The following is an 18,576-nucleotide window of genomic DNA, read 5'->3' as shown; positions in this document are numbered from 1 at the left end:
ACTGTAAGGTTCTTTGTGAAACATAGTACTAATTTCCACATCCCTTTCAGGGTGCAATAAAACAAACAAATCATAAAAGCGATCATTAAAAAATGCCAGCAATTTTAAGCAGTAGATACAGGTTGTAAATTTAAAGTCAAGCTCTCTCCTAGTACTTTCCTGCCTATTGTCAACTTAAATGGTTTCAACATGAACTGAGTATCTGTTAATTGTAGCTGAAGCTTATGTGCAGTCCTTAATTGTTCTTACGACTTAAAATGCTTTAAAAAAAATCAATTGATTGATCCAATAGGAAAGAAAGGCAGAAGGAAGAGAAAGGAAGCCTGGCTAGTCTTTGAGTCACCCACTCACCCATTTCTTCCAATGGTAGTATTAGGAGCTTGATGTGAAATGAGAAGTGAATGTTTTGTAATTAGAAAATTCAAACATACCATTACTTCATAATCAGGGCCCAGTAGGTTCTCCCATCTGGATTTTAGCTCATTTTCTAGAGGGCATGGGACTCTTTCTGGATATTAAAAGAAAAAAAAATGAAGCTACTGTGAGCCAAACAACTTAATTGTTTAATAACAGCACAGTAAAGAAAGAAAGTGGACATAAAAGAAAATCCATTGACAAGCCTACCAGAGAATGGAAACCAAAAGTGACTTCAAAGTCTAATGTAAAATGGAAGGACAGGCTATGACAAAAGGAGAATTTCAAATGGAAGAAGAAATGTTAGGTGAAATTTGAAAAGACATAGTTTAGACACAGATATCCGACAATGGACACACACACACACACACACACACACACACACACACACACACAACTGGATCAGGATGATTTAAGTGTTAAAACTGCTTGAAAGTAGCAGCAATCCATTCACCAGGTAGAGAGGTAGAAACTTATCAAGGTATCTTCATGATGCCCAAGGCACAGTGTCAGAGGCAATCAGGCAGACACATGAGCTTATGTGGTTTGATTCACCGCTCAAAGAGCTTTCATAGAATAGAAACTGTTTTTACAGTAGTCTTACATTGCTACTAGGTTATTACCATATTTGTACCTTTTTACTTTTTTTGGTAGTACTAAGATTTGAACTCAGAGTCTCATAACCTGTTCAGCCTGTTTGCTAGGCTAGTGTTTTATCACTTGAGCTATGTCTCCAACACTCTTTTTTGATCATTAATTGGAGATAAGAGTCTCACAGACTTTTGTTCTCAGGCTGGCTTTACACTTTGATCCTCCACATCTCAGACTACTAAGTAGCTAGGATAACAGACACAAACTTCTGGAGTCTGACTTTTACAATGTTCTTGATGTACTACTGCCTTCATTGCATATGTTAAGATCATTCCAAAGAGCTAATACAGATTTTAAAGGTCTTTTCTTTCTCTATATGATCATCCAGGAACTCAAAGGAGTCCGTAGTCTGAAAAATGCCTAGTAGATAAAAGGTCACAGTACTAAAACTGTAATTTCACCTTATATCCACATGAATAGCAAAGGATAAAAAATGTCCATCTTTTCTCTAAGTTAAACTCTCTCATTTTTGTCCTAAGACTGGACAAATCACAGAACACTTATCACAATGGACACAACCATCTGCCTAAAGTCAAATGGAATGTGCAGTATCAGCTCTTTCAGTCTTCAACAGATAGCTCATTGCAGGTGCCTATGGTGTTTAATTACACAATACAAATCATTAAGTTAAACAGCAAACTGCAGAAATCAGAGACTAAGACTAATGAACACTGAAGAACTTAAGTTATGACATTTACAAAGGAATATCCAGGAACTAACTCTATTAACAGACATGCTAGAGTACACATAGAGAGTACTTAACCAGAGAACCTATTAAAAATAAAATATCAAATTCATCTGAGCTCTGCACATTTGTACCTTTGCCGGTTAATATTTCTTTAAGAAATTCTAAGAGTTCTTAAACTCGTTAATTAAAAGTTTCAACATCTTGCCGGTTAAATTTCTTCCAGACAGCAATGTCTTATCTGGTAGATGAATCTGAACAAAATCCGCAATGAATTGGCTGAATTCTATGATTAAAAACATGGCAGTCAGATGACAGCTCATATACACATATGAAATAATGTTGACATTTCACCAGCAATTCTTTTGACTATATTTTTACCTTTCACTTATGCAATGGAAATGCGGTCATGTGTTTTAAAGCACAAAGGCCTGAGAGCCAGAAGAAAGATTAATTTTACTTTCAACAGCTCAGTAAATCTTAGGCTGCACCAATGATCAAACAGAACAATAGCATGACTATCTTAAGCAATTATTCCACAGGCAAAAGAGAGAGCTAACTTCATAGCTGTTAGAAGACCTCAGTGGAACTCTCAAACTGAAATTATACATATACATGAACTTTATTTATTTAGTCAGTTCTGGGGCTTGGGACTCAGGCCCTGAGCACTGTCCCTGGCTTTCTTTGCTCAAGGCTAGCACTCTACCACTTGAGCCACAGTGCCACTTCCGGCTTTTTCTATGTATGTGGTTCTGAGAAATCGACCCCAGGGCTTCATGCAAGCACGGCAAGCACCCTACCACTAAGCCACATCCCCAGCCCTACATTAACTTTAAAATGTAGGTAAGCTTGGGCTGAGCAAAAAGAAGCTCTGGGGCAGTTCCTAAGCTCTGAGTTCAAGCCTCAGGACTGGCAAAAAAAAAAAAAAAAAAAAAGTAGGTAAGTTCATCCAGAAAGTACAGATTGCTAGGGAGCCCAAGGCAGGAGGATCAAGAGTTTCAGCCCAGCCTATGCTATTCAGTGACTCTGCCTCAAAAACAACAAGGCCAGATGAATGATTCAGACCTGTTATTTCAGTAACTTGGCAGGAAAATATTAGGAAGATTGTGGTTCAAGGCCAGCATGAACAAAAAAATGTTAATGAGACTCAATCCCATCCAGTGGCTGGGTATGGGGAAATGTCTATACAGAAAGTATGATGGTCTAGGCGGGCTCATCAGAAACACAAGGCCCTATCAGAAAATACCTAAAGCAAAAAAGGCTGGAAGCATGCTCAAGTGATAGAGCACCTGCCTAGCAAGTACAAAGTCCCAAGTTCAACTAGTACCCCCCTACTTCCACCCAAAAAAAGTTCTACAACTATTTCTAATTTCAAAATGTGTTTGATTTTCACCTGATAGTTCACTAAAAGTCCTCTGGGCTCAACTATATTAAAACAGTAAAGACTAATTGTTATATATTTGGATCAAAAAGCACAACAACATAGGTTTCTAAATTGAATGTGACCTTAATGCCTGCCTTCCTCAGACTATTCTTTCCTGAGAAGGACAAAGCCAAAGCTGAGGTGTGGATAGTGTTGAGCCTTCCAGGACTTTCACTAGGCAGAGCTTCCTAGCTCCTCTGGAGAAAAGAGGTGGGGTTGTGGCTCAACATGCTTCCAGAATGGAGTCTATAATAACTGGTGAACTACCAAAGTACATGGCAAAAGGACAAAATCACAAAGCAATAAAAAGAACAAATATGAATGAAGAGAGGGTGGGCAAATACAGGCATCATATTTAATATGAAAATGGAACCAGGTTAACTGAGAGGACAAGTGGGGATTGGGAGAGAAGGGGGAAAGGGTAGGGGTGACATTGATTAAGAAGTATTATACCCATAATCTCTCATGTTGAATTGAAAGTCCTCTGTACAACTACTTACGGATAATAAAACAAATTAAAGCAATACAACATATAAAAATGTATACATTATTAATTTTTATGATGAAAAGGAAACACTGCTAGATGGATCAAGATAGCTGTAATCTGCAGAGACAGGTATATCAATAATAATGTACAAACTGAGATATGCAGTAACCAGAAATGCTGAGAACAAGAAATAAGATAGTGTTGAGTACTGCTAGCTCACACCTATAATCCTAGCTACTCAAGAAGCAAGATCTGAGGATCCTGGTTCAAAGCCATAAAGGGCAGAAAAGTCCATAAGACTCTTACCTCCAATTAACCTGCAAAAAGCCAGCAGTGAAGCTGTGGTTCAAGTGATAGAGAATCAGCCTTAAGCAAAAAGGCCAAGTGAGAGCACAAGGTCCTGAGTTGAAGTCCCAGTATTGGTACAAAAAAGAAAAGAGGGAGAAAGAGGGGCAGGGGGATGGAGAGAGAGAGAAGAGGAAGGAAGGAGGAGGGGAAGGAAGGAGAGAGAGTGGGAGGGGAGAGGCAAAGGAAAAGAGAATACTATAAACTAATGAGTATGCATTCAAATATAATTCAAGACAAAAAGATGAAACAAGATATGCTTGGTATCCTACTGCCAAAAGATCATGATCAGGCTGGGAATATGGCCTAGTGGCAAGAGTGCTTGCCTCGTATACATGAAGCCCAGGGTTCGATTCCCCAGCACCACATATATAGAAAATGGCCAGAAGTGGCGCTGTGGCTCAAGCGGCAGAGTGCTAGCCTTGAGCAAAAAGAAGCCAGGGACAGTGCTCAGGCCCTGAGTCCAAGGCCCAGACTGGCAAAAAAAAAACACAAAAAAACGATCATGATCTTTTTTGTTTGTTTGTTTGTTTTTGCCAGCCCCAAGATCATGATCTTATCATTAAGAAAACCCCATTGTAAATCTCCAAGATATCTCCACTATTACTCACATTATATAACTATAAAGAGAAGAAATAGTAAACAAAGTGAATACTTTAGACCTACCCTGTTTGTCTAAGGCTTGTATGTTGTCCTTTTTAGGATTATACACGTTTTCTCCAGTGTCCTCATCTTCATCCAGATTCGTTTCTGTGTCCACAGCATCAGGTAGACAGAGGACTGGTGTTTTGGATGGCTCCATCATAGTGCCTAAAATAAGAATGGCTAACTTCAACCACTGAGAGCTGATGATCATATTTAAGTGGTGTAGTTATCCACTCCAATTAAGTTCATTTTCATTTGTCACTCTTGCTTTCCTTTGCACAATTTCATTGTAAGCAGCTCAGGTAACTTACCCGTACAATTTGTTTGATCTAAAATGCCCCTTGGGGAACCAGCCACTTCCAAAAAGAAACTTGTCAACAGTGTTTGAAAAAAAAAAGAGAGAAAGGGGGTAACAAATCAATGGAAAAGAAAAGCAAGGTCAAGTCTATAACAAAGAAGAGTAGATGCTTTTTAATATGCCTTCAGAAAAGAGAAACAACTGCCAAAGTTTTATGCTCTAGCTGTTGTGGTACCAACTAAACTCTCTAGCACAATACCATGATGTGTACAATGAACAAGTCTACCTAGGTAACCTTATAAAATGGAGTGAGGTGACTAAAACTCTCCTATGGGAAGAGAGAGCCCTCCGTAGCTCAGGTGAGCTAAATAAAGTGACCAGCCTTTCCCCAAGTTTCAGCCAGTCCTTATCTATAGATCTCTTAAATGTAAGAAAAAGTGAAAAATCAACTTACAGTTATTCATTAATATATATTATATATATAATATATGACATATATTATATATAATATATAACATATAATATATATAACATATATTGCTTATAGTCTTTATTCTTCTTTCTTTGGCAGTACTGCAATTTGAGCTCAGGGCCTTGTACTTACTAGGCAAACGCTCTACCACTTGAGCCATTCCCAAACCCTATGATACTTTTCAACGAGAATCTCACTTTAATTTTAGCTTCTAACTCAGAAGAAACAACAGCTTAAAAAGGAAGTTAAATAATGCCAAAAAGAATCCATCAAAATTGGCACAGTCCATTGAAAAAATGGACTAGTACCTTCCAAAATCTATGACACGGGTTGGAAATGTGGCTTAGCAGTAGAGTGCTTACCTAGTATGCATAAAGCCCTGGGTTCGATTCCTCAGCACCACATAAACAGAAAAAGACAGAAATGGTAGAGTGCTAGCCTTGAGCAAAAGGAAGCCAGGGACAGTGCTCAGGCCCCGAGTTCAAGCCCCAGGAGTGGCAAAAAAAAAAAAAATTCTATGCCATAGAAGCAGAGATGGGGGATTCTTCTAGATTAAGAAACCAGGCACTGGTGGCTCATACTTGTAACCCTAGCTACTCCGGAGACTGAAATCTGAGGATCATGGTTGAAGCTAGCCTAGAAAGTCCATGAGGTCTTATCTCCAATAAACTAGAAAAAAGCCAGAAGTGGAGCTATAGCTCAAGTGGTGAAGTGACAGCCTTGAGTGAAAAAGCAAAGGGACAGTGCCCAGATCCCTGAGTTCAAGCCCTTGCACGCACACATGCACATGCATGCACATGCATGCACACACACACACACACATACACACACACAAAACCAAGGGGGGGTGATAAACACAACACATGAAATGTGTGTATTCAGGCCTCTGTTTTATGAGGTTTTAAGCGGGAAAGGCATTAATTAGTAAGGAGTGGAAAGATAAAATATAAAACATTTCTCAGTAACTGGGAAATGGTTTTTGTGCTGGTCCATTTGTGAAAGTGTGTGTGTGTGTCTATGTGTGTGTAACAAATGACATTTAGGAGATTTTTGAAAAAGTAATTTCTATCTTCATTAAGTAGCTGTTAGAGCTTTGTCAAGAGTACATACCCTATCACATTATTGTAAGCAAAAACATGCTGACGGGGCTGGGGATATGGCCTAGTGGCAAGAGCGCTTGTCTCATATACATGAAGCCCTCGGTTCGATTCCCCAGCACCACATATACAGAAAATGGCCAGAAGTGGCACTGCGGCTCAAGTGGCAGAGTGCTAGCCTTGAGCAAAAAGAAGCCAGGGACAGTGCTTAGGCCCTGAGTCCAAGGCCCAGGACTGGCAAAAAAAAAAAATGCTGACAAATTTCTCCACTGCCATGTAACACTGGATGAACTATTTTTTCTCACTCAAATTTACACAGCATATCTTCACTGTTCTCTTGTACACTCTGGCCCTTTGGAGGGGAGAGGGGTGATGGCATTAATCACCTGTGTTAGAAGGCCATCCAGAGGGAGACGCAGATGGAGATGGTTTCCTGCGCAGGAGGGTCAGGTGTACCACCTGCCCTGCATTCCGTAATACTTCCACCACATCCTGATTGGCGAATCCTTGAATATTCACACCATCCACCTAGAATAACACACTGATTCATCAAAGGTATCAAGCTAACTACCCCCATTTTTCTGGCAATGGTGAAAAAAATTCATTTTATCACCAAAATAATTTATAAATAATTTATAACCTTATAAAGCATTTCTATGTCAGGCTGCAAAATTAGTAGTAAAGCATGACCATAAACTAGAAGAGCAGTCCAAACTTGTACTCCCAAATAACACAGTCTGAGTCTAACAGCCTGAGAAAGGGAAAGCATTTTCTTCTCTGATGCTACTCAAAATTCAAAATGTCATAAAAAAAAAAACTTGGCACCAGTGGTTCATGCCTGTAACCCAAGCTACTCAGGAGGCTGAGATTTGAAGATCAGCATTTGTTCAAAGCCAGCCCAGGCAGGAAAGTCCATTTCCAATTAACTACCAAAAAGCCAGAAGGGGAGATGTGGCTCAAATGGTAAAGCGCTAGTATTGAGCACAAAATTTCAACCCCAGGACTGGCATCAGAAAAAAAAAATCCATGAAACATGGTCAACTGTTATACCTCAATATATATTAATAAGGAGCCTTATTATTAGAACTGAAGAGATTTCTTAATATTTTATCTCTCTGTGGTATTATAAGATATTTTCCAAAGATACATACCTATCTCCCTCCATTAGATTTCTGTAGTGCAAGAAAGAGGTTCATAATCTAAGTCAAGTCCAATTTCATATCAGGAACAACAGCCTTCTCTTGTAATCTTCCACAAATTAATCACATCATCATTTTAGCACTCCTTGTAAGTATTTTCTCAAAGCACGCATGCTATGGATGGCCTCCAGACCTGCCCCACCAAAAGACTTTTCCTATGCCCATCCATCTAAAAGCCAAGTAATGAAAGGTGCTACCTTAGATGGATGTGAAGGACAAAGATTCAAACCATGTGTCTTTATATAAATCTTGTATATGTATATAAATGTATGGATTCTGCAAGTAGGTAGATAAACATTTTTTCCACTAATAAGGGAAAGAAATCTTTTCTTTCTTTCTTTTTGCCAGTCCTGGGGCTTGAACTCAGGGCCTGAGCACTGTCCCTGGCTTCTCTTTGCTCAAGGCTAGCACTCTACCACTTGAGCCATAGAGCCACTTCTGGCCATTTTCTATATATGTGGTGCTGGGGAATTGAACCCAGGGCTTCATGTATACGAGGCAAGCATTCTTGCCACTAGGCCATATTCCCAGCCCCATGGAAAGAAATTTTAAGTAGTAAAAGTTATATTTTCATAGAGATAAAATACTTCAATTTTAGGTGTACTTAAAATTATTGAAGTAGAGGGGCTGGGGATATGGCCTAGTGGCAAGAGTGCAACTTGCCTTGTATACATGAAGCCCTGGGTTCGATTCCCCGCCACCACATATATAGAAAACGGCCAGAAGGGGCGCTGTGGCTCAAGTGGCAGAGTGCTAGCCTTAAGCAAAAAGAAGCCAGGGACAGTGCTTAGGCCCTGAGTCCAAGGCCCAGGACTGGCCAAAAAAAAAAAGTTTAAAATTATTGAAGTAGAAAAACTACTTTCACAAAGAGATGGGGAAAAGAAAAAATTAGTGAGCAGGAGGGTACCAGTGACTCATGCCCATAATCCTAGCTACTAATCCTAGATCTATGGATTCAGGTTCCAAGTCAGCCCAAGCAGACAAAATTCAAGAGATTCTTTTCTCAAATTAACCAGCAAAAAGTGGCAAGCAGTAGAGCACCAGCCTTGCAGGAAAAAAAAAACTAAGAAAGAGAGCAATGCCCCAATACAAACAAAATGAAAAGAACTGATCAGTGGTCACTTAGTTGTACATGAAACAGGCAAGTATAAAAAGCAAAAAGAGGGGCTGGGGATATAGCCTAGTGGCAAGAGTGCCTGCCTCGGATACACGAGGCCCTAGGTTCGATTCCCCAGCACCACATATACAGAAAACGGCCAGAAGCGGCGCTGTGGCTCAAGTGGCAGAGTGCTAGCCTTGAGCGGGAAGAAGCCAGGGACAGTGCTCAGGCCCTGAGTCCAAGGCCCAGGACTGGCCAAAAAAAAAATAAAAGCAAAAAGAGACTTGAAAAAAAATAGCTATATATCTACATGTGCATGCACACATACACGCATGCACACACACGCACACGCACACATAGACACAGAGACGCATGCACACACACGCACACGCACGCACGTATTGGTTCTAGGGCTTGAACTCAGGGCCTTAACATTACCTCTTAAATCCTGGCACTCTACCTACCATTTGAGCCATACTTCCACTTGTGTTTGTTTTTTTTGCTGGTCAATTTGAAATCAGTCTTACCAACTATTCTTCCCAGGCTGTCTTTAAAGCAAAATCCTCAGATCTCAGCCTCCTGAGTAGCTAGGATTACAGGCGTGAGCCAGAGCACTCAGCATGGAAAATAAGTTACTAGTAGAACAGAACACCTTTCAAATACACTTATTTACCTCTATGTAATATATTGCTTTTTCCATCTTAATATGGTTAGTGAACTATTTCTTCACTCACAGAAAAAAAAGTTAGACTTTAGGCCATTAATGGCCAACCAAATACGATTTTATGTTAACTGAGGAAAGAATATTTTCAGAACCTTATGAACCTATGCTAACCCCTCCCCCCGCCCCCGTCTTTTGCTATGACATAAAGATCAACTTTTGTTTTTTCCCAGCTCAATGGAAATCTAAGAGTGCAATTACTTACAGCAACTATTTTGTCATTCACTTGGATCTGGCCATTGTAATATGCAGCACTGCCCGGTATGATACTTTTCACATAAATCCCTGAAGCTTCCCCTAAAGGTGCAGAAAGGAAGAAAGCTCTAATTAGGCCTTGATTGCAAAATTCATATCGAGAGGTTAATTAGCTGAAGAGGCTGACTGGAGGCTTAATAAATACTATTTTGAACACAAGCAGAGGAATTGATGGATTCCTTCAAACTGTCACCATTGTGAATGACCTGAATTTGAAATGACTTGACGGATGACTACTGTTCTTGAAAAGCAATTTGTAAAGGAAACTGATGAAATGTACTCTCTGTCTTCAAGAGAGCCCAGAAGGGCCCACCTCCATTCCTCACAGTTGAGGGTGGGTTCTCCCTTCCCCCACCCTACATAGGAGAAACAAGAATCTCCTAATGGATCTTCCTGTTGAGTAGTTCAGTCAGTGGGTACGTGGACTACACAAACACAGGGGAAAAAATGAACATAACAAGACAAGTAACAGTGGTTCATGCCTATAATCCTAGCTACTTAGGAGGGTGAGATCTAAGGATTATAGTTCAAAGCCAACTAGGGAAGGAAAGTCCATGAGACTTTAGTCTCTGATTAAACCACCAAAAAAACAAAAGTGGAGCTGTGACCCACATGGTAGAGCCCCAGCCTTGAGGAAAGAAAGAAAGCTGAACAAGAATAAAAGGGCTTGGGCTAGGGATATGGCCTAGTGGCAAGAGTGCTTGCCTTGTATATATGAGGCCCTGGGTTCGATTCCCCAGCACCACATATACAGAAAACGGCCAGAAGTGGCGCTGTGGCTCAAGTAGCAGAGTGCTAGCCTTGAGCAAAAAGAAGCCAGGGACAGTGCTCAGGCCCTCAGTTCAAGGCCCAGGACTGGCCAAAAAAAAAAAAAAAAAAAAGAATGCAAAGAATAAAAGGGCTTGAGTTCAAGCCCCAGTGAAGGCACCAAAAAATAAACAATTTCTTTCTAAAAACTCACAGGAATAATTATTTCATATACTTGGCCTATTCTTGTTTTTGTTTTCTTAAGACCATGTTTTTAGAAAGTATATGAAATAATTATTATAAAACATTTAAATATAAACAATGGCTATTAAAAATTATGACACTATAAAAAGCCTACATTCCTATGGGACAGGTCCAGAAGGGAAACTGGAAAATTAAAAATAACAGATTTGGGTGGTCTAATATTTATATATGTATTCATTTCAAATAAACTCTTAGGAAAAAATATATATCTGCATGTTCCTAGTGCCCGCATAACAATACATACATGTCATCATGTCATAAAATCCCATTGGAGATGCCTCATAATGTAAAAATCAAATTTATTTTTTGAGGAGGAAGTGGAGGAGGAAGAGGGAAGCAGCCGCAGCAACTGCCTGGCACCAGTGGCTCACGCCTATAATCCTAGCTACTTAAGAGGCTGAGATCTGAGGAAAGTAGTTTGAAGCCAGCCTGGGCAAGAAAGTCGGTGAGGCACTTATTTCCAATAAACTACTCAAAGCCAGAAGCAGAGCTGTGGCTCAAATGGTAGAGTGCTAGCCTTAAGCAAAAATGCTCAAGGACAGCACCCAGGTCCTGAGTTCAAGCACCAAGACTGGCACAAAAAGCTGGAAGTAGAGGTGTGGCTCAAGTGGTAGAGTGTCAAGCCAGTAAGTAGAACACTGAAAAATTTTTAGGCTGAATTAAAATCACAGGTTGAATTTTGAGGCCAAAGAAATAAAATGCATCCTTACTCGATAACAAAATTATTAACATTCCTAACACCACTTCATTCTCTTTTTTTTTTTTTTGCCAGTCCTGGGCCTTGAACTCAGGGCCTGAGCACGGTCCCTGGCTTCTTCCCGCTCAAGGCTAGCACTCTGCCACCTGAGCCACAGCGCCCCTTCTGGCCGTTTTTCATATATGTGGTGCTGGGGAATCGAACCGAGAGCTTCATGTGTAGGAGGCAAGCACTCTTGCCACTAGGCCATATTCCCAGCCCTAACACTTCATTCTCTATTATTTAGGAACAAAGCCATAAGTTTATGAACTAAGCTATGAGCACTTTAACCATACTTAGTACAGTGACAACTACTCAGTATGCTGTTTGTTTTTTGTGGGTTTTTTTTTTGACCACATTATTCTAAAATCTGTACTTAGCTCTTCTGGAACTTATTTAAATTCAGAATCTAAAAAAAGGTGGCACTTAGAAGAATTTGAAGGCATGAAAAGAAGATATTTCATTAGGCTAAAATAGCATGCGGTGGTCTGACATGAATTTCACTCAGGACTTGAATACATTAGCTCTCTTAATCTTTCCACCTGCTCTAACTATGCAAAATAACAGTTTTTTTGAAGAAATTAACACTCTATGCTTGCTACATTTTCCACTAAATCAAAACATTTCATAACTGAATTTTGATGTAACCAGCAAATATTTGTAAAAAGGTTTACTTGGACATGTCCTAATAATTCTCTTCTAATAAAAGAAAAACTCTTACAGTGAAAGTTAACAAAGCCAACCTTTTAGGTAAGTGCTTAGGAAATTTTACTCAGAGATACATGAACCATGTATTTAATATTACAATATGTTCCCTTTATGAAAAGGAAAATTATTCTAATATTTGTTTTGTCTTTTTTCATGATTAAACACAATAGTAATACTAACCATTCATAGCACTAATATGCTTCATATGCACTAATCAATTTACTCCATCACATGCACAATACTGCATCATATAACATGTTAATAGTTATTATAATCAGAATATATGTACTTTTGAAAAAAAGAGGCATAATCCAAAAGCTATATACTGAATTGGACAATTAAATTCTCTTGTTAATAACTATCAAGCCAGCTATTAAACTAGTGAGAGAAAAATGAGATTCTCTAATCACTGAAAAGTAACTTAATGCTATTATAGAGTCATGGTTTTATTGTTGAAGGTCTAAGTTAAAATCTGCCAAGTCCTTAATTTTACTGTCTAGAATCTTAATATCCATTATAATGATTTCCAAATATAAAAAGAAATGATTCATTTACCCATTTACCTGTATGAGATGTTCCAACATAGCCAACAATTCGAATTCCAAGACTCTGTCCATCTTTTTTAATGAGTTCAACATTGTAAGTTTCAAAAAGAGCAGAATTGTCCTGAAAGGAGAGAACAAACTTAACTACATATGTTTAGTTACATAACCATGCATCCTGAGTCAATCCATGCAAGAATTGCCAAGTTTCTTCCCTGAGAATAAAATTTTATGATGCTTTCCATGACTTTCCATGACTTCCCTAGAGCTACTTATGTGACAAGAGAAAGAGTATTCAGGTAAATCTAATCTAATCACAGGTGCCTTTAAAACCAGGAAGGGAAGTGGAAAAAAATGGAAACATAAGGACTAGAGTGTGATTTGAAATTGGAAGGGATCATGTAGACAGTGGAGTCTCTGTGTATGTGTCTGTGTGTGAAAGAGAGAGAGAGAGAGAGAGCATTGGGACTTGAACTCAGGCCCTGGGCACTTTCTCCTAGCTTTTTCACTCAAAGGTGGTGCTCTACCACTCAAGCTACAGCTCTATGTCCAGCTTTTGGATGGTTAATAAGAGATAAAAGTCTCATGGACTTTTCCACGTGGGCTGGCTTCATACCATTATCCTCACATTCCAGTAACCTGAGTAGCTAGGATTACAGGCAAGAGCCACTGGCACCTTGCTGGCAATGGCATCTTAAGGAACTGAAAGATGCTCTGGCTGCGAGCCAGCAAAGAAAAAGGGATCTTGTCCACAGCTCTGAAATATGTGCTCTGCCAACAATGTGAATGAGCTTAGATATGGATGGTTACAGGCTATGGATAAGAGCCAGGGGCAGGCCTGCACTTTGATTTCAGTCTTAGAAGAATTTAAACTAAAAGCCCAGCAAGCCTTCCTTGAATTCAGACCTACAGAATTACAACCAGAAGAGGATATTGTTTTAAGCTACTAAATTTCTAGTAACACCAGGAAATTAATATAGCTGATTAGAAAAATTGCAGGCTAGTGGAGCTGTGGCTCAAGTGGTAGAGCACTAGCCTTGAGCTGAAGAGCTCAGGGACACAGAGTTCAAGCCCCACAACCAACCAAAAAAAAAAGGAAAGAAAAGAAAAATCGCAGGCTATATTTATGTCTGGAAAAAAATGGCACAGGCATAAAGAAAATTTAGTTAAAAAAGAAGAGGCTATCTATGGAAGTAATATTAAAAATACTGATCCTAAGCTGGGTGCCAGTGGTTCACACCTGTAATCTTAGCTACTCAGGACGCTGAGATCTGAGGATCATGGTTTGAAGCCAGCCCGGGGAACAAAGTCCATGAGATTCATCTCCAGAAAAAAAAATCAGAAGTAATGCTGGGGATCAAGTGGTGGAGAGGTAACCTTGAGGAAAAGAATCTCAGAGACAGCACTCAGGCCTAGAGTTCAAACCCCAGGGCCAGCAAAACAAAACAAAAAAAACTGACCCTAAAACGTACTTTTCCTATTTGTCTGCTAAATATATTTCCATAACGGTATTAAGATATCTAAACCCATAACATTTTCTCTTTCAATCATTAATGTTAGAAAATAAATAATTGAGTCAAGTTCCCACTCATCACACAGCTACAGCATCAAAGGGGAAGAAAGTGGTTTATAACCAGTTTGGTTACAAATTGTGTTGCCAGCTTATAGCTGCAGTCCCACCCGCTCAGACTAGTTTCATATATAAGAAATCTTATATATTGATCAGTCTGCACACTTTTCCCTCCACCCCTCACATGGTATCTCCTGTCACAAACAAATGAGACAGACAAGGTTCAATAACTTGGGGGTGGGGAAGGGGGGAGGGGGGAAAGTGGGAGAAAGAGAGAGAAGGAGGGGCTGGGAATATGGCCTAGTGGCAAGAGTGCTTGCCTCGTATACATGAAGCCCTGGGTTCAATTCCCCAGCACCACATATATAGAAAATGGCCAGAAGTGGCACTGTGGCTCAAGTGGCAGAGTGCTAGCCTTGAGCAAAGAGAAGCCAGGGACAGTACTCAGGCCCTGAGTTCAAGGCCCAGGACTGGCAAAAATAAATAAATAATTTTTTTGAAAAAGGAACTCTTAAAAAAGAGAGAGTAGGAAAGGAAAGAAAAAAAAGAGGGGAAGGGCTGGGGATATGGCCTAGTGGCAAGAGTGCCTGCCTCATATACATGAGGCCCTGGGTTCAATTCCCCAGCACCACATATACAGAAAATGGCCAGAAGTGGCGCTGTGGCTCAAGTGGCAGAGTGCTAACCTTGAGCAAAAAGAAGCCAGGGACAGTGCTCAGGCCCTGAGTCCAAGCCCCAGGACTGGCCAAAAAAAAAAAAAAAAAAAAAAGAGGTGAAGGGGGAAGAGAAGGAGGAAAGAGGGCAGGGAAGGGGAAAAGGAAAGGGAAGGAAAAGGGAAAGGGGAGCTAGGGAAGTGATTAATACTCTAGTGTCTTAATTTTGGTCTTGTCTTCCCTGGGAAGCATTAAGGTACTGTTGATACCAATGTAGTGCTTCCAGTTAAAATGATTTCTTCTTTTGTACCACACTGATTTCTGGAAAGAATGGCAGGGTACTCACAGAGACCAGGCTTCTGTTGGCTGCAGCAGGCTGGGCAACAGGTAAGGCTGTAGGTGTAGGAGGTGTTACCAAAATTTGACCGGCTGGGTTTCTAGCCACAAGCATCCTGACTGAATTCCCACAGTTCCGTAGCACCTGGGCCACTTGCTCACTGCTCATTCCCTGCACATCTGTGCCTCCGATCTTCAAGATGTGGTCCCCTGTCTGTAGTCTTCCATCCTTCAATTCAAGAAAAACAAATTATTCAGAAAAATTAATGAGTTCACTTCACTAGTTAACAGCAATTCACCCAACTTCCAATTCTTTTTTAAAAATTATTTTCATTGTTATTATAAAGGAGATATACAAAGAGATCACAGTTACATAAAGTCAGGTACAAACTTCCAATTCTGACACAATAACTTTAGAAATTTTGAAGCCACCTAAAATATTGAACAAAATTATAATGTTTGTGAATTATTAAATTGGGAGGAGAATAAAGGCATTCCTTGTAGAACACAAAAGACAGAAAGTTCAAAATGGGAAAAGTAATCAGAATTATAAAATGAGTATTTGGTTGAGGGTATCAATTCATGATACCCTGAGTACAATGGTGAAGCATACAAGAAACGGGTCCAAAAGCCTGGCCTTCAAGAAAGTGTTATGCCCAAGTCGCGAGACGACCACCAAGAAGACCACCAAGAGCCAGATGTTCCGAAATGCAAAAGCAAGGCTTTATTCAGGCGGGCTGCAGCTTGGGCCTCGTCCTACACTCTGACGCAGCAGAAGTTAGGAGGAAGGCCCCGAGCTGAAATATCACAGGGCTTATAAAGGCAAAAAACCACAAAGTTACAGCAATCAGGTGTTCAAGCAAGATTAGGATACAAGTACAAATCTAATTGGCTCAGGGCTAGAGGCATTCTGGGGTGGTTAGAGTTAAGCATTCCCAGGCGGTTAGAGTTAAGTAGGGAATTTCCTGAACGGCTGGACCCTAATAAGCTTGTTCTGCTAGCCAGGATAATTGGTAGCCTGGGTTACTCATAGTTTAAACAGTCAACAAAATGGCTACTGCCTCAAAAGTGGGGTTTACTTCAACTCTACAAAAGGAAGATCAGAATAGAAGCTTCCAGTGAAAAGCTAAGGAACCCTCAGGACAGTAAGCTAAGCAGCCTGTCAGACAGTACTCAACACATGAGTAAAATAACAGAGGTCAGTTACTTATTACACCTTCTTTATTCCTTTGTCAGACCATAGCTCTATTCAGGACCAGCTGGTCTCACAGAGGAAGCTTGGTCCTTATTCTTTGTCAGGACCACTAACTTTGTCTTGGTTGGGTAGCTGTTCTGATTTCAGGTTTGTTGCATGAGATGTAAAATGATCATTAAAATCGAGATCCAGCAATTCTGTTTTGTTGTTGTTGTTGTTGCTGCTGCTACTGAACTCAGGGCCTGAGCACTCTCCCTTTGCCTTTTCACTCAAGGCTGGTGCTCTACCACTTGAGCCACAGTGCCACTTCCTGTTTTTGTTGGTTAACTGGAGATAAGGGACTCATAAACTTTCCTGCCTGGGCTGGCTTCAAACCACAATCCTAGATCTCAGCCTCCTGAGTAGCTAGGATTATAGGTGTGAGCCACCAAAGGCCTGTCTTGATGAATATTAATGAACTGTCAACAGGGTCTGCTGATAGCTTCTTTATTGGATGAGGGAAAGATTGAAATCCCAAGATTTAGGGTTTGTTTGCGTATTTGTCAGTCCTGGGGCTTGAACCCAGGGCCTGGGAACTATCCCTGAGCTTCTTTTGCTCAAGGTTAATAGTACTCTACCACTTGAGCCATAGTGCCACTTCTGTTTTTTTTTCTGTTTTAATGATATTGAGGAATTGAACCCAACCAAGGCACCATGCGTACCAGGCAAGTACTCTACCACTAAGCCACAGTCCCAGCCCCTCAAGAGTTAGTGTGAACAACTAGGAAGGCTAAGTTGTCATGACCTGAAATAAACAAGATTACAGAGGAGCAGGTGAGTGAGAAGGGGAATCAGGGCTTGAGCTTTGGGATGTGTAGTCTAGAATGCCTATGCAGTGTAGAATGCCTACATGCAAGTAAGTTTTCAGGAATACAGCTGGGTCACTACAGGGCTGGAGTACAGGGGAGAAATCCAATCTATGCATTTAAATTTGGTAGTCATTAGCATATAAGTCATTTAGTCCTGATTCTGGATGAGTTTAGTGCAAGGGTATTTAGTGCTGTTTCCTAAGCTAGGTAATAAGTATACTGGTGGCTACTGTTGTAATTGTTACTATTTAAGTGTGTATGGGCCAAGCACTGGTGGCTCAGACCTATAACTCTAGCTACTCAGGAAGCTGAGATCTGAGGACTGTGTTTCTATGCCAATCCAGGCAGAAAAGTCCATGAGACTCTTTTCTCTTTTTTTTTTTTTTTTTGGCCAGTCCTGGGGCTTGGACTCAGGGCCTGAGCACTGTCCCTGGCTTCTTTTTGCTCAAGGCTAGCACTCTGCCACTTGAGCCACAGTGCCACTTCTGGCCGTTTTCTGTATATGTGGTGCTGGGGAATCGAACCCAGGGCCTCATGTATACGAGGCAAGCACTCTTGCCACTAGGCCATATCCCCAGCCCCGAGACTCTTTTCTCTAAGCACCAGAAAACCAGAAGTGAAGCTGTGGCTCAAAGTAGCAGAGTGCTAACCTGAACAAAAAGCTCAGGGGCAGTGCTCAGGCCTTGAGTTCAAGCCCTATAACCACCACCACCAACAACAATCAATGTGCACAGATGTTTATGTGTATGTGTATTTCATATACAGGAAAGTCAAGACATAATTTATCAGTTCTGTATGCACTTTTTCTAAGTGTACTAGAAAATTTGAGTTCTCTTCAACATTCTTTATCATGGTATAGGAAAGATCAAAATGTCAACATAGCTGCAGAGTACCTTACAAGTTACCATTCACTTTCATTCAACATGTCATTGAAAGAGTAACTTTAAAAGAGCAACGTTTAAAAAACCAGCAGAACCAGCTATGTGCCAATGGCTCACTCACACCTGTAACCCTAGCTACTCAGGGGGCTCTGAGGATTGCACATCAAAGCAGCCAGGAAGGAAAGTCCATGAGACTCTTATCTCCTACCAGCCACCAAAAAGCTAGAAGTGGAGCTAACCTAGAGCCATAATGCTCAGGGACAGCATCCTGATCCTGAGTTCAAGCTCTAGTACCAGCAACAACA

At 40.5% G+C, this 18,576-nt stretch overlaps 1 protein-coding gene across 6 annotated transcripts in view; it reads right to left on the bottom strand.

The window, feature by feature from the left end:
• The window catches only part of Patj (PATJ crumbs cell polarity complex component), a 304,043-nt gene that overhangs the window by 251,679 nt on the left and 33,788 nt on the right, over nt 1-18,576 (bottom strand). For all 6 annotated transcript variants that reach the window (XM_048351444.1, XM_048351442.1, XM_048351445.1 and 3 more), the window contains 6 exons: nt 15,358-15,576; nt 12,810-12,912; nt 9,742-9,833; nt 6,904-7,045; nt 4,672-4,815; nt 432-508 (listed from right to left, as the gene is read on the bottom strand). In XM_048351444.1, the coding sequence (XP_048207401.1) occupies nt 432-508; nt 4,672-4,815; nt 6,904-7,045; nt 9,742-9,833; nt 12,810-12,912; nt 15,358-15,576 (777 nt within the window). The remainder of the gene's footprint in view (nt 1-431; nt 509-4,671; nt 4,816-6,903; nt 7,046-9,741; nt 9,834-12,809; nt 12,913-15,357; nt 15,577-18,576) is intronic.

This window comes from Perognathus longimembris, chromosome 7 (assembly GCF_023159225.1).
Source record: "Perognathus longimembris pacificus isolate PPM17 chromosome 7, ASM2315922v1, whole genome shotgun sequence".
NCBI classification, from domain to species: domain Eukaryota; kingdom Metazoa; phylum Chordata; class Mammalia; order Rodentia; family Heteromyidae; genus Perognathus; species Perognathus longimembris.
The sequence above is the reverse complement of the archived record's forward strand: the minus strand, read 5'-3'. Positions and strand labels throughout refer to the sequence as shown.